The 17,046-nt window shown below is 39.9% G+C and overlaps 1 protein-coding gene across 5 annotated transcripts in view; it reads left to right on the top strand.

Moving 5' to 3' along the window:
• Positions 1 to 17,046, top strand: part of OSBPL8 (oxysterol binding protein like 8) — a 207,291-nt gene that overhangs the window by 142,694 nt on the left and 47,551 nt on the right. For all 5 annotated transcript variants that reach the window (XM_073214832.1, XM_073214835.1, XM_073214836.1 and 2 more), the window contains 2 exons: positions 9,886 to 9,956; positions 16,539 to 16,616. In XM_073214832.1, the coding sequence (XP_073070933.1) occupies positions 9,886 to 9,956; positions 16,539 to 16,616 (149 nt within the window). The remainder of the gene's footprint in view (positions 1 to 9,885; positions 9,957 to 16,538; positions 16,617 to 17,046) is intronic.

Below are 17,046 nucleotides of genomic sequence, written 5' to 3'. Positions count from 1 at the left end.
TCCAGGAGACGGTGGGCTGGATGCAGCCACAACCACAACATCGTCCGGATACCTGTGGAGGCTTTTTGATGATCATCCCCCGGCACAAGTCCTCCAGAGAGTGCTGATGCCGGAAGCTCCTCCTCATATTGTATCTTAGTTCATTTTCTGGATTTCCAAGCTAGGCCTTGATCTTCTGCATAGAAACAAACAGACCCTTTGCCCACACTTTGACATGCCCTCTATACCACTGTGCAGAACTCATTGGAGGTCAGCACACAGTAACTGCTTTTTTTTTTTTTTTTTTAATTAAGAGAAAGGAATATTATCAGAAAAGAGTACCTCCAAAGCTGATCATCTGACACCCTTTAAGTGATCAAAATTAAGGATATTTAAAGCATGCGTTCATCTTTGATTTACCAATAGTTTTATCCTGTCAAGGAGTAATCCCTCTTTTCTTTCTTTCTTTCCTATTTTTTTTTAATTTTTAATCTACACTTACATGAAGAATACTATGTTTACTATGCTCTCCCCTATATCAGGTCCCCCCTAACAACCACATTACGGTTACTGTCCATCAGCTTAGCAAAATGTTGTAGAGTCACTACCTGTCCTCTCTGTGTTGTGCAGCCCACCCTCCCCTTTCTCCCTCCCCCCCATGCATGCTAATCTTAATACCCACCTTCTTCTCCCCCCCCCATCCCTCCCTGCCCACCCATCCTCCCCAGTTCCTTTCCCTTTGGTACCTGTTAGTCCATTTTTGGGTTCTGTAATTCCACTGCTGTTTTGTTCCTTCCGTTTTTCCTTTGTTCCTATACTCCTCAGATGAGTGAAATCATTTGGTATTTCTTTTTCTCCGCTTGGCTTATTTCACTGAGCATAATACTCTCCAGCTCCATCCATGTTGCTTCAAATGGTTGGATTTTTCCACTTCTTATGGCTGAGTAGTATTCCATTGTGTATATGTACCACATCTTCTTTATCCATTCATCTACCGATGGACATTTAGGTTGCTTCCAATTCTTGGCTATTGTAAATAGTGCTGCGATAAACATAGGGGTGCATCTGTCTTTCTCAAACTTGATTGCTGCGTTCTTAGGGTAAATTCCTAGGAGTGGAATTCCTGGGTCAAATGGTAGGTCTGTTTTGAGCATTTTGATGAACCTCCATACTGCTTTCCACAATGGTTGAACTAATTTACATTCCCACCAGCAGTGTAGGAGGGTTCCCCTTTCTCCACAGCCTCGCCAACATTTGTTGTTGTTTGTCTTTTGGATGGCAGCTATCCTTACTGGTGTGAGGTGATACCTCATTGTAGTTTTAATTTGCATTTCTCTGATAATTAGCGATGTGGAGCATCTTTTCATGTGTCTCTTGGCCATCTGTATTTCTTTTTTGGAGAACTGTCTGTTCAGTTCCTCTGCCCATTTTTTAATTGGGTTATTTGTTTTTTGTTTGTTGAGGCGTGTGAGCTCTTTATATATTCTGGACGTCAAGCCTTTATCGGATCTGTCATTTTCAAATATATTCTCCCATACTGTAGGGTTCCTTTTTATTCTATTGATGGTGTCTTTCGCTGTACAGAAGCTTTTCAGCTTAATGTAGTCCCACTTGCTCATTTTTGCTGTTGTTTTCCTTGCCCGGGGAGATATGTTCAAGAAGAGATCACTCATGTTTATGTCTAAGAGGTTTTTGCCTATGTTTTTTTCCAAGAGTTTAATGGTTTCATGACTTACATTCAGGTCTTTGATCCATTTTGAGTTTACCTTTGTATATGGGGTTAGACAATGGTCCAGTTTCATTCTCCTACATGTAGCTGTCCAGTTTTGCCAGCACCATCTGTTGAAGAGACTGTCATTTTGCCATTGTATGTCCATGGCTCCTTTATCAAATATTAATTGACCATATATGTTTGGGTTAATTTCTGGGGTCTCTAATCTGTTCCACTGGTCTGTGGCTCTGTTCTTGTGCCAGTACCAAATTTTCTTGATTATTATGGCTTTGTAGTAGAACTTGAAGTTGGGGAGTGAGATCCCCCCTACTTTATTCTTCTTTTTCAGGATTGCTTTGGCTATTGGGGGTCTTTGGTGTTTCCATATAAATTTTTGAATTATTTGTTCCAATTCATTGAAGAATGTTGCTGGTAGTTTGAGAGGGATTGCATCAAATATGTATATTGCTTTGGGCAGGATGGCCATTTTGACGATATTAATTCTTCCTAGCCATGAGCATGGGATGAGTTTCCATTTATTAGTGTCCCCTTTAATTTCTCTTAAGAGTGACTTGTAGTTTTCAGAGTATAAGTCTTTCACTTCTTTGGTTAGGTTTATTCCTAGGTATTTTATTCTTTTTGATGCAATGGTGAATGGAATTGTTTTCCTGATTTCTCTATCTATTGATTCGTTGTTAGTGTATAGGAGAGCTACAGATTTCTTTGTGTTAATTTTGTATCCTGCAACTTTGCTGTATTCCGATATCAGTTCTAGTAGTTTTGGAGTGGAGTCTTTAGGGTTTTTTATGTACAGTATCATATCATCTGCAAATAGTGACAGTTTAACTTCTTTACCAATCTGGATTCCTTGTATTTCTTTGTTTTGTCTGATTGCCGTGGCTAGGACCTCCAGTACTATGTTAAATAACAGTGGGGAGAGTGGGCATCCCTGTCTGGTTCCCGATCTCAGAGAAAATGCTTTCAGCTTCTCGCTGTTCAGTATAATGCTGGCTGTGGGTTTATCATATATGGCCTTTATTATGTTGAGGTACTTGCCCTCTATTCCCATTTTGCTGAGAGTTTTTATCATGAATGGATGTTGAATTTTGTCAAATGCTTTTTCAGCATCTATGGAGATGATCACGTGGTTTTTGTGTTTCTTTTTGTTGATGTGGTGGATGATGTTGATGGATTTTCGAATGTTGTACCATCCTTGCATCCCTGGGATGAACCCCACTTGGTCATGGTGTATGATCCTTTTGATATACTGTTGAATTCTGTTTGCTAATATTTTATTGAGTATTTTTGCATCTACATTCATCAGGGATATTGGTCTGTAATTTTCTTTTTTGGTGGGGTCTTTGCCTGGTTTTGGTATTAGGGTCATGTTGGCCTCATAGAATGAGTTTGGGAGTATTCCCTCTTCTTCTATTTTTTGGAACACTTTAAGGAGAATGGGTATTATGTCTTCTCTGTGTGTCTGATAAAATTCCGAGGTAAATCCGTCCAGCCCCGGGGTTTTGTTCTTGGGTAGTTTTTTCATTACCATTTCAATTTCTTTGCTCGTAATTGGTTTGTTTAACTTTTGTGTTTCTTACTTGGTCAGTCTTGGGAGGTTGTATTTTTCTAGGAAGTTCTCCATTTCTTCTAGGTTTTCCAGCTTGTTGGCATATAGGTTTTCATAGTAGTCTTTAATAATTCTTTGTATTTCTGTGGAGTCTGTCGTGATTTTTCCATTCTCATTTCTGATTATGTTGATTTGTGTTGACTCTCTTTTTCTCTTAATAAGTTGGGCTAGAGGCTTATCTATTTTGTTTATTTTCTCAAAGAACCAGCTCTTGGTTTCGTTGATTTTTGCTATTGTTTTATTCTTCTCAATTTTGTTTATTTCTTCTCTGATCTTTATTATGTCCCTCCTTCTGCTGACTTTAGGCCTCATTTGTTCTTCTTTTTCCAGTTTTAATAATTGTGATGTTAGACTATTCATTTGGGATTGTTCTTCCTTCTTCAAGTGTGCCTGGATTGCTATATACTTTCCTCTTAAGACTGCTTTCGCTGCATGCCACAGAAGTTGGGGCTTAGTGTCGTTGTTGTCATTTGTTTCTATATATTCCTTGATCTCTATTTTGATTTGTTCATTGATCCATTGATTATTTAGTAGCATGTTGTTAAGCCTCCATGTGTTTGTGAGCCTTTTTGTTTTCTTTGTAGAATTTATTTCTACTTTCATACCTTAGTGGTCTGAAAAATTGGTTGGTAGAATTTCAATATTGTGGAATTTACTGAGGCTCTTTTTGTGAGCTAGTATGTGGTCTATTCTGGAGAATGTTCCATGTGCACTTGAGAAGAATGTATATCCTGTTGCTTTTGGATGTAAAGTTCTATAGATGTCTATTAGGTCCATCTGTTCTAGTGTGTTGTTCAGTGCCTGTGTGTCTTTACTTATTTTCTGCCCGGTGGATCTATCCTTTGGGGTGAGTGGTGTGTTGAAGTCTCCTACAATGAATGCATTGCAGTCTATTTCCCTCTTTAGTTCTGTTAGTATTTGCTTCACATATGCTGGTGCTCCTGTATTGGGTGCATATATATTTAGAATGGTTATATCCTCTTGTTGGACTGAGCCCTTTATCATTATGTAGTGGCCTTCTTTATCTCTTGTTACTTTCTTTGTTTTGAAGTCTATTTTGTCTGATATTAGTACTGCAACCCCTGCTTTCTTCTCACTGTTGTTTGCCTGAAATATGTTTTTCCATCCCTTGACTTTTAGTCTATGCTTATCTTTGGGTTTAAGGTGAGTTTCTTGTAAGCAGCATATAGATGGGTCTTGCTTTTTTATCCATTCTATTACTCTATGTCTTTTGATTGGTGCATTAAGTCCATTTACGTTTAGGGTGACTATTGAAAGATATGTACTTATTGCCATTGCAGGCGTTAGATTCGTGGTTACCAATGGTTCAAGGTTAGCTTCTTTAGTATCTTACTGCCTAACTTAGCTCGCTTATTGAGCTGTTATATACACTGTCTGGAGATTCTTTTCTTCTCTCCCTTCTTATTCCTCCTCGTCCATTCTTCATATGTTGTGTGTTTTGTTCTGTGCTCTTTTTAGGGGTGCTCCCATCTAGAGCAGTCCCTGTAGGATGCCCTGTAGAGGTGGTTTGTGGGAAGCAAATTCCCTCAGCTTTTGCTTGTCTGGGAATTGTTTGATCCCACCATCATATTTAAATGATAGTCGTGCTGGATACAGTATCCTTGGTTCAAGGCCCTTCTGTTTCATTGCATTAAGTATATCATGCCATTCTCTTCTGGCCTGTAGGCTTTCTGTTGAGAAGTCTGATGTTAGCCTGATTGGTTTTCCTTTATAGGTGACCTTTTTCTCTCTAGCTGCCTTTAAAACTCTTTCCTTGTCCTTGATCCTTGCCATTTTAATTATTATGTGTCTTGGTGTTGTCCTCCTTGGATCCTTTCTGTTGGGGGTTCTGTATAATTCCATGGTCTGTTCGATTATTTCCTCCCCCAGTTTGGGGAAGTTTTCAGTAATTATTTCTTCAAAGACACTTTCTATCCCTTTTCCTCTTTCTTCCTCTTCTGGTATCCCTATAATACGAATGTTTTCCCTTTTGTATTGGTCACATATTTCTCTTAGTGTTGTTTCATTCCTGGAGATCCTTTTATCTCTCTCTATGTCAGCTTCTGTACGTTCCTGTTCTCTGGCTTCTATTCCTTCAATGGCCTCTTGCATCTTATCCATTCTGCTTATAAATTCTTCCAGGGATTGTTTCAGTTCTGTGATCTCTTTCCTGACATCTGTGATCTCCTTCCGGACTTCATCCCACTGCTCTTGCATTTTTCTCTGCATCTCATCCCTTTGCTCTTGCATTTTTTTCTGCATCTCTGTCAGCATGTTCATGATTTTTATTTTGAATTCTTTTTCAGGAGGACTAGTTAGGTCTGTCTCCCTCTCAGGTGTTGTCTCTGTGATCTTTGTCTGCCTGTAGTTTTGCCTTTTCATGGTGATAGAGATAGTTTGCAGAGCTGGTACAAGTGACCGCTGGAAGAGCTTCCCTTCTTGTTGGTTTGTAGCCTTTTCCTGGGAGAATAGCGACCTCTAGTGGCTTGTGCTGGGCAGCTGTGCGCAGACAGGGCTTCTGCTTCCCGCCCAGTTGCTTTGGGGTTTATCTCCGCTGTTGCTGTGGGCTTGGCCTGGCTGGGGCTGTTCCTCCAAAATGGTGGAGCCCCGTTGGAGGGGGAGCAGCCAGGAGACTATTTATCTCCGCAAGGGGCCTCTGTGCTCCCTGCTGCCCAGGGGGTTAGAGTGCCCAGAGATCCCCAGATTCCCTGCCTCTGGTCTAAGTGACCTGTCCTGCCCCTTTAAGACTTCCAAAAAGCACTCTCCAAACCAAAACAACAACAGCAACAATGAGAGAGGGAACAGAAAGAATGGGGAAAAAAAAGGAAAAAATAAGCGATTTTTTTTTTTTTTTTTTTTTTTTTTGTCCTCAGGTGCCGGTCCCAGGCACCCGCTCACTGGTCCTGCTGCCCTGTCTCCCTAGCACCAGGGTCCTTGTCCTTTCAAGGCTTCCAAAAGCACCCACCCACTGGTCCCGCAGGGAAGGAACGCTCGATATTCTTTGTCCTCAGGCACTGGTCCCAGGCACCCGCTCACCAGTCCCGCCGCCCTGCCTCCCTAGCACCGGGGTCCCTGTCCCTTCAAGGCTTCCAAAAAGCACTCGCCAAAAAGAGAGAAAAAAAGGGGAAAAACGCGCGATTTCTTCCGTCCTCAGGTGCCGGTCTCAGGCACCCACCCACGAGTCCCACAGGGAAAAACGCGGGATATTCTTTGTCCTCAGGTGCCGGTCCCAGGCACCCGCTCACCAGTCCCGCCGCCCTGCCTCCCTAGCACCGGGGTCCCTGTCCCTTTTAGGCTTCCAAAAAGCACTCGCAGAAAAGAGGAAAAAAAAGGGGAAAAATGCGCGATTTCCTCTGTCCTCAAGTGCCGGTCTCAGGCACCCGCCCACCGGTCCCGCAGGGAAAAACGTGGGATATTCTTTGTCCTCAGGCGCCGGTCCCAGGCACCTGCTCACCAGTCCCGCCACCCTGCCTCCCTAGCACTGGGGTCCCCGTCCCTTCAAGGCTTCCAAAAAGCGCTCGCCAAAAAGAGAAAAAAAAAAAAAAAGGGGGAAAAACGCGCGACCTCCTCCGTCCTCAGGCACCGGTCTCAGGCACCCGCCCGCCGGTCCCGCAGGGAGAAACGCGGGGTGTTCTTTGTCCTCCAGCGCCGTTCCCAGGCACCTGCTCACCGGTCCCGCCACCCTACCTCCCCAGCAACGGGGGCCCGTCCCTCTAAGGCTTCCAAAAAGCGCTCACCAAAAAAAAAAAACCGCTCCGGTTTCTCTCCACCCGCCGGGAGCCGGGGGGAGGGGCGCTCGGGTCCCGCCGGGCCGGGGCTTGTATCTTACCCCCTTCGCAAGGCGCTGGTTCCTTGCAGGTGTGGATGTGGTCTGGATGTTGTCCTGTGTCCTGTGGTCTCTATTTTAGGAAGATTTTTCTTTGTTATATTTTCATAGCTCTATGTGTTTTTGGGAGGAGATTTCCACTGCTCTACTCACACTGCCATCCTGGCTCCGCCCACCGGGTCTTGTTATTTTGTCCATTCAGTGACTCTATGTCTTTTGATTGGTACATTCATTCCACTTACATTTAGAGTGATTATCAATAGGTATGTACTTACTGCCATTGCAGACTTTAGACTGATGGTTACCAAAGGTTCAAGGTTAATTTCCTTACTGTCTAAGAATCTAACTTAACTCACTTAATATGCTATTACAAACACAATCTAAGGGTTCTTTTCTTTTTCTCCTTTTTCATCCTCCTCCATTCGTTATATATTAGGTATCATATTCTGTACTCTTTTGTCTATCCCTTAATTGACTTTGGGGATAGTTAATTTAATTTTGCATTTGCTTAGTAATTAGTTGTTCTACTTTCTTTACTGTGGTTTTGACACCTCTGGTGACAGCTGTTATACTTTAGGAACACTTCCATCTATAGCAGTCCCTCCAAAATAGACAGTAGAGATGGTTTGTGGGAGGTAAATTCTCTCAGCTTTTGCTTATCTGGAAATTATTAAATCCCTCCTTCAAATTTAAATGATAATCTTGCCAGATAAAGTAATCTTGGTTCCAGGCCCTTCTGCTTCATTGCATTAAATACATTATGCCACTCCCTTCTGGCCTGTAAGGTTTCTGTGGAGAAGTCTGATGTTAGCCTGATGAGCTTTTCTTTGTATGTGATCTTATTTCTCTCTGGCTGCTTTTAACAGTCTGTCCTTTTCCTTGATCTTCGCCATTCTATTTACTATGTGTCTTGGTGTTGTCTTCTTTTGGTCCCTTGTGTTGGGAGATCTGTGGATCTCCATGGCCTGAGAGACTATCTCCTTCCCCAGATTGGGGATGTTTTCAGCAATTACCTCCTCAGAGACACTCTTTATCCCTTTTTCTCTCTTCTTCTTCTGGTACCCCTATAATGTGACTATTGTTCTGTTTAGATTGGTCACACAGTTCTCTCAATATTCTTTCATTCTTAGACATCCTTTTTTCTCTCTGTGCCTCAGCTTCTTTGTATTTCACTTCTCTAGTTTCTATTTCATTTATTGTGTCCTCCACCGTATCCAATCTGCTTTTAATACCCTCCACTGTGCTCTTCAGCAATTGGATCTCTGACCTGAATTCATTCCTGAGTTCTTGTATATCTTTCTGTACCTCCATGAGCATGTTAATGATTTTTATTTTGAACTCCCTTTCATGAAGAGTCATGAGGTCCATGTCATCTTTGTCAGGGATTATATTAATTTTACTCTGTACCAGGTTCCTTTTGCGTTTCATATTTTTGTATGGTGCGCTCTGGTGTCCAGAAGCTCGACTCTCTGGAGCTGCTCAGCCCCTGAAGCAATGTCGGGGGTTGCAGGGAGTGGGATTGGTGCCTGGGGGGAGGAAAGAGCTGTTTCCTGCTTCCCGGCTGCTGTGCCTGTCTCCACTGCCTGAACCATTGGGCTCAGCACACAGGTATAAGCTTTTGTCCCAGAGCAGCCGGATATGGATCCATGTTTTCCACAAGCGGCTGGGATCTTAGTCTCTCCAGGAATTCTGCCTGTCTTAGGTTTCCAGCCCCGTAATGAAGAGAGTATCATGAAAGCACCATGGAGTGTAGGTTTGTGCTCCCAGAGCAGATCTCTGGAGTTAGGTATTAAGCAGTCCTTGGCCTCCACTCCCTCCTTGCTCAGTTTCTCTTCCTCCCACCAGTGAGCTTGGGTGGGGGAAGGGCTTGGGTCCTGCTGGGACACAGTTTTGGTACGTGACTCTGTTCTGTGAGGTCTGCTCATTTCTCCAGGTGTATGCAGTCTGGCACAGGCCTCTTTCCTGTTGCTCTGTCAGGATTAGTAGTATTAATTATATTTTCATATTATATGCGGATTTAGGAGGAAGCCTCTGTCTCACCTCTCATGCCGCCATCTTTAATCCTCTCGTGTTCCCATTTCAACATTAATTTGAATTGTTTTTGGCCAGGTGTTATATTATTGTGTTATAAGATTACAGGGATGTGTGCATGCTTCTCAGGCACTCATGTATTTTAGTTTCAAACTTTTAGAATTTCTATAGCAACAGTCATTGGCAATGATAATATTCAGGGTCAACATTAATACTGTGCTAAGTGCTTTCTGTGTGTCCCCGTTAATTCTCATAATAAGCACGTTATTAGGTTTCTTTTAAGTCTCTCAGCCCAGATTTGTTTCTCTAGTCATCTTTTACCACCAATTCTGGAATCCTTTTCTAGTCTGGCAAGAGGTGTGAACGTATGTTGGGTTGGTCTATCAGCATTCTTTGTTAGAAAACAGCTGACTAGAGTAAAAGCTCCATGAGGCCTGAATTCATACAGAGTGCTCTGAGAGCATAGAGAAGTATTTAGGTTCCTGTTGATGGCTTCAGGGAAAGTCCTAGTTGCCTCTATAAGCCTTAATTTAGTCTCAACAATTATTATAGTAAATATCACCCCTAATATTTTAAAACTGTGTGTTCAGTCCAGACTTCTTGCACTGATGTACACAAAATATTTGAAATTTAATGCTTATATGCGTTTGATTTTAATGGCCTGTATATCTCTGAAGTCATAATACTAAGATAATGAAATGTTTCTTAAAGGTTTTGAAAGAGGAAAAGAAGACATTTCTCAAAATAAAGATGAATCTTCAATTTCTATGTCAAAGAGCAAGGTAAGCATATATATTTTCCTATTATTTAAGATGAGGTTACTAACACTGAGATCCTGTCATATTTTAATGGGCTGCTTTTATGTTGGTGTGTCTATACCATATAGTTTGTAAGAAAAGAGCAAAGTTTCCCTGGAGCTGATGTAGGTGTTGGTCACTTGGAAATACAGCCCATTGGTAACCAGTACTCTCTGCAGTTAATGGTTCCTGGTATGTCTGGTACAGCAGCACTTCTCAACCTGAAGACTGGGAGGTCCACTCAGAGAAATTCTCAGGGCTCATGGTTTTAAAATAAAAATTCTTAGGTGTTCTGGGTTCACTCAAGTAACAGTGAAAATATGTTTATTTTACCAGTTAAAGGCCAAAGGTCTTTTACAGTAATAGCCTGCAACTGAAAGACATTTTCTTAGAATAAGACATGGTTCCCTAGATTAGTAATTCCCAAACTGGGATACTTGTACATATTCTTACTATTCAGACTTTTTTCTTAAGCGTATGTGTACAGACTTGAGGCACACTGCGTAATGCATTGGTTTTCCTATGGGTTGGTAATTCAATAGATTTTCTATAGTTTGTTAAGGTATTTGACTTTTGACTGTTATTTCTGGTCAATTTTAGTATCAGCAGGAGAAGCTTTTATGTTTGTGAAATCAAGCTTCAGTGACTGTAAGAAAACCTGTTTCTTAAGCTAGCAAATTCTGTGCTATTCTCTGCAGTAGGTTTTGATTTTAAAACTCCACATTTCTTGTTTCTGATAGCGGTCAAGAAGACTCCATGTTATGGCTTTATGTATAATTTTACACAAATTTTATCCACACTTACTTTTCAGCTATTCATTACATAAAGGTCCATCTACCATATGTGTAAAGGTACTTAGGATAGAAGTTTAATAATAATTTGTGTGTATTTAACATATGCATGAGAAATACCTTAAGCATCTTAGATGAGATGTGTAATTAAAGAACTTGCATCTTTCCCCAGATAAATACATTATAGAAATACAATGAAATTTATAGAATTAAAAAACCTATTTCCGAACAGTTAATACCAAACTTGGTAATTGTATTGTATAATGGTATTCCTTCTCCAAAGCCTAAGCACTTAAACCGCAGACCTCCATATCACAGCCACCTACATGTCTTAAAATTGGGGGGTGGGGAGGGGAAGGGAGGACCGGGAGCCAGGAAAGAAAGTTTACATACCTTAATGAAGCAGTGTGCACTAATGAAAAACAAACATAGGCTTTAGCCTGAGCTTTAAGTACCAGTAGTACCAGTCCTGTATGACTCTTCAAATTTCAGTTAATTAAATTAGAAATTCCATTCCTCAGTTCCACTAGTCACATCTCAGGTGCTCAGTAGCACATACGGCATTTCTGTCATTCAGAAAGTTCTACTAGACAGCACTGCTTTACAGTCAAAAAAGGGAGTTTGAATCTTGACTCATCTATTACCTATGACTTCTTAGATTCTAATTACAATGATACTAATAGATACCTTATATTAAGAGCTTGCTATATGTCATTTTAACTCTCATGACAATATTAGAAGACAGGTATTATTGGTCCTATTTTCTAAGTGAACAAACTGAAGCTGAGAGAAATTAAATAACTCTCCAAGGATCAGAGTGCTAGAGCTAGAATTCAAAGTGGCTTCAGTTTATCTGCAAAGGAAGTAAGATACACCTCACAGACTGTGATGCCTCAAGTGCCCTGGTATTTAAGAATTCATTTTCTTCCTTTGAATAGGAATTACAGTGGATGAGTGGGATTCTAAACATGGTAACTATTTGGTATAAGTAAAATTGTGCTTATACTGTTATTTTCCAAGAGCTAAAACTTACTAATTTTATCTTAACTTGGTTATTTATCCTTGTAGGTGGTTATTGTATAATGGTATTCCTTCTCCAAAGCCTAAGCACTTAAACCGCAGACCTCCATATCAGAATAATCTTGGTTTATTCTGTTAGCTTAAGAGATGCATGGTCAGTTAATCAAATCATCATCTTCCTGTTAGTATTTGTCCTTAAATATTTTAACAAATAATCTACTCTATTTTTAAAAAGACAATCCTAAAATGTATACATTTATCATTAGATTTTATTCTTATGGAATTCTGAATATTTTATTCTCACATAATTAATTTTGAGAAACAAAATTTTGTTTTTTCTTCTGTGATCAATCTGCATAACTAAGACTGTCAAATAATTTCAACCTTATACTTTTATAAACCTGACACTAAGAAAAAGTATCAATACTGACATTTTTGGTGGTAGGCTTTGGGATTGTTATTTCTTGAAATACACAATTGACACCAGTAAGCACAATGGAATATACCCTCCTTATCTACCTCCCCAGATTTTTTTAAATAAAGATAGTTCCTGCCTCTCATGTATCTATAAATGAGTGAATTGGAAAAGTCAATTAATCAAATCATCATGTTCCTATTAGCATTTTTAAATGAATTTTTATTTGGCCACCTCAAAGAAAGGAATTGTCAGCACGACTAATGTGTCTAGTGGACACCGATAGGGTGTTTCTGAGTCCAGGTCTCTTGACTTGATTCTCCAGCCATCAATCTGGTTGCTGTAGGTTTGCTAAATTGTCTATTGTTTGCTATTAAAAAGTTTTACCTGGACATTTAAAAACCTTCCAAATTAAAATATCTGTTACAGTAACCTACCATTATTGTTACTGTTCTTTTATATTTATAGTATTTTGTAAATTTCAAAGCAAGGCAGATGTATTCTCATCTGTAATTCCATTTATGTAAGGGTCAGATTTTTTATAGCACTTGCAATCTTGAGGAAGGTCACAAACCTAAAACATAATATATACCAAATATTATGTTAAACCCATCATGTGCACTACCTCATTTAACCCTCAAAGCAACTTTTTGAGTCAGTAGGAGCATCCTCATTTTACAAATGAAAGAGATTGTATAACTTCCCAAAGTAGAACAGCCCATAGGGGACAAAAAATAGGGGGAAGAAGTGGTGGAGGGGTGTGGGGGGAGAAAGAGAAAGAAGTAAAAATACAATATGCCGAGCTTGATAAGGCTATTTAATGAATAGACAGCCAGTACCACCTATTAAACCCTGTGTTCATTGTTAAGATAGTGGTCAGTAAGGTTATCAAGAAGGAAAACTTAGTTCTGTAAAGTATTTCTAACAAAAATAGTTTGTGAATTTTGGTATTTAAAAGGTAACCTGTTGATTCAGATAACTTAGGTAGTAATGAATTGAAAAGATGATAGAACTTGGTCACTGGATTTTTTTCAGAACTAGGTACATAATATGACAAGCGTTCCTTAAAGTATGTGTGCTGTAATTTATCAAGCTCATGTGACAACCTTCTGGCCTACTGGTCCCTTATATATACTGAAATCTTTTAGGAATCACCAAGCCAGATCTTGTCATGTTGGGGAAACAGATTTCCTGTTGTTCATGGAGAAAAGTTAAATTTGAGTCTAACTGACATTCAGTATGAACAATTTTAAAAGGTGAGAAAGCAATATAGTGAGATTGCTAAGAGAATGAGACAAGGAATTAGGTAGACCAGGATACAAATTCCTGTTCTTCTACTTACTGCCTCTGTAACTTGGGGAAGGTATTTAACTTGTTGGTCTTAATTTCCTTATCAGCAAAAGGGAAACTACTGCTATCTCCTGGGGTTGCTTTGAGGATTAAATGGGGGTAATGCACATAAAGTGTTCAACATAGTAAAGATAAACAGCCATTAATTTTCATTAACTTCTAAGTCAGGCAGTCCCATATTGGAGGTCTACCTGCGAACATGGTGAGACCTCAACCTGGCAGAGGGTCCTTAACTCTGATGGAGAAATAATTCACAAACAGGTCTAACAAGTGCAAACAAGAAGAAATTTATTAAAGTGAAAGTAGTAACAAGAGTCAAGGTTGTATAGTTCCACGAACAGTGGTCCTTCTATTTGTGCAGCCGTGCAGGCAATGGAAAGCAAGAAGGAACAGAGGAGAGAAAAGGAAAGTTCAGTAAACTCCTGCTCAGCATAAGGCAGATCCCTTGTCAACCCAGGGTCACCTGGTGTCAAATGTCTGCTTGGATCTGCATGGCATGGGAATTATATTCCTACCGTCCCAGAACTGGGGTGCCTTGGAGCTCTGGATGGAATGAGGTTATGGTCTTGGAACTTTCCAAAACAAAGAGGAGGAGACATTTGGGCAAGTTGCTAAAAAAACGTGATCATACGGCTGCAGCCCCATTCTGGTCACCCAGGCAATGGGAACATGCCAGCCTCATAATCAGAGGTACCTGTTGCCACTTCCCTACTTACTGAAATAAAGCAGGGAGAGAAAAAAAGCTTGTGTTTAAGACTGGGAAGTTGAATAAAATAGCAGAGTGACCAAACACTTACCACAGGTGATGGAAAGGGGTCACTTTAACCTAGCTGGCTTGAAAAACTTTAGAGACAAAGTGCAATAAGCTAAGCAGTATAAAGGTTTATTTAAAGTAAAGTACACGCTTGAAGAGGGGGAGTGTGGGCAACCTCAGAGAAGAGATGCCAAACAGGTTTTCTTCAAAAGGAAAGTAAGAAGATTTTATTTAAAGTGACAGTACACACGCAGAGGAGTGCAAGTGACCTCAGAGAGAGAAGAGGCAAACTTAAGGGTTTAGGTTTGAGGTTTTTTATGGAGTCTTTTGGGTTGGAGTTGGTAAAAGGCATGACATATGTAGGTCTTTGTCTTAAGAATAGGGTTGTCTAGGTAGCTGTGTTGATTGGCATCCTGGCTGTCTTCATGCATGAAGGTTGACCATTTTCTGGTGGTTTGTTATGCTCCAGAGTCTGTTCCTTGGAAGTTTGTTTCTTGTCTTGAACAGACATTACTTAATTGATTAATGTGACTGGAAGAAGGGAAACATGAGAAGGAAAAACATGTTAAAGGATAACCTGGCCTTGGCAGGCTAAGTAAACTTTATAATAGCATGACACTTGCCCCATGTCCCTCCTATACCTCAGTACCATTAGTAGTCTTTATTTAGTAGTATTTGAGAGGTACACAATATTACTCATTTTCCTATTAGACTGTTGGAAATAGAAACTATCATATTTTTCTGACAGTAGCTGTGCCATCTTCAGCTTCTTGGGAGCAAGGAGAAGACTATCTTGAGGAATTTTATGAAATTGCTTATTTATGCCATTGTCATGGGGAATAAGCATTGTGGTTTTTCAAGTCCAGTTCTCAAAAGAGTTATGTTAACAAAAAATTGATTAGGTTTTTTAACCCCCACCTTCTACACTGAGTGCAGTTTGCAAGTCCCTGCTAGTTCAGCTGATTGTTACCATCACTGTAATAACCCATATTTTATACCAGGTAGCAGAGGCATTTTTAGGAAAGATGAGACAATTGAGCTGCAAATTCTAATATCACTTTTGTTTTATTAATTCTCCAGATGTTTTTGAGCCCTCCCTTTTCCCAGATAACTGGGGTATCATTGGTGGATAAACATGGTCCCTGCCCTCACGGATCTTAAAATTGAGTGAGGGAGTGTATACCCAAAGTTTTTTTTATCCTTGATCACATCTAGTGGTATTATGCAGATCTGGCCATTCAGCATTTGAAAAGCCACCATTGTCAATCAAGCCCTGTATTCTTTCCTGGCACTAGGAGTAGTGCCAAAACTTCAAGTACAATCTCCTGTGTTTAACAATAGGCGAACATGGAAGTCATAGAACATTGAAGGAGTATGCTTAGTTTCTCTGGTCCAGGATTTATAGAACCAGCTTTTAGTTTTATGCTCTTCTACTCCAGTGAGAGAATGTAGTGTCTCCGAAAGAATGATGGCTCAGGAGACCCAGTTTCTGACCCTGCTACGCTTTGATCATCAGTTTAGGAAAACCTGAGCCTCCCTTTCATGATTTGTAACATGGAGATGAAACCACTTGTTATGCCTACTTTTCAAGGCTCTTATGAAGAGCACATGGAAATATAAAGTATAAGCAAAATCTGCAAACAAGTTAAAACAGCAGTAGTAATTTAGGGGCAGTGGATAAGTAGGAAGAAGTAGATCCTAGGAATATTGTTGTGGTTTTTTTGGAATATTGTTTTTTAAACACTGTACAAATTAGATAGTGTTTTAATACTAGTTTCTGAAGATGTTTATATTTTCCTTTGGAGAAGGAGTAGCAAAAGGGCATTCATTGTGTGCAAAATTTGCTAGAAGGCTTATGGTTTGGTTTTGTTATTTAGAATATTTCATATGTTAAAAATGTTATTACTTTGCATACTTTTGTCCTAAGAATAAACAATTGTATGTTTCTTACATCCTGGAAAACAGAATGCAAAAATTTACAAATGATCTTATTTAACCCCACATTGTAGATTTATTTGTTGATTAGTTTTTACTTTTGTGTTTTTGTGGATTTAAAGTGTAACATGGATTAATTTTTAAACCCAAATACTATAGGGAAAATTGGTATTTGCCTGAAGCACAGCAGTACATGTAAAGAATATCACAAACATAGCTTTAACATTATTTTTTATATGCTATAGGTATAAAACAAGGTTTTAATTATCATTTCTCTTTTGTTCGTTTCTACATAATTTCAGTCTGAATCAAAACTTTATAATGGCTCAGAGAAGGATAATTCAGCTTCAAGCAAGCTCACAAAAAAAGAGTCTCTTAAGGTTAGTTTCCACAATTATTTCATAACTATTATTATGCTTTGCATGTGCTTTTGAAAGTAGGCGAAGGTAAATAAATGAATAGGTGGCTTCCAGGCTGGTGCACATAAAACACGTTACTATTTGCCTGGCACTCTGGAGTCACCTGAAAAGGTTCCCAGGGCCCTGTCCGGAGCTGTGTCAGCCCCAGCTGGCTGCTATCCCTGCACAGCTGCACCCCAGTTGGGACCCACATGTGTTGTGGAACACATGATGGGAAGCTCAGTGCTCTTTGAAATTTTAGTTTACTAAATGCTAGGTCATGGGCTGAATTTGGCAACAAGTAGAAATATTTGTTTGACCTACACAATGTTTTAAAACTTTGAGCTAACTATTTCAAGTCCAGATTTCCAACTTCCCTTAAGAAATAATGCACTATTCCTGCCCTCCCCGG

Source organism: Manis javanica, chromosome 10, assembly GCF_040802235.1.
Source record: "Manis javanica isolate MJ-LG chromosome 10, MJ_LKY, whole genome shotgun sequence".
Taxonomy (NCBI): domain Eukaryota; kingdom Metazoa; phylum Chordata; class Mammalia; order Pholidota; family Manidae; genus Manis; species Manis javanica.
This window is presented reverse-complemented; position numbering and strand designations above follow the sequence as displayed.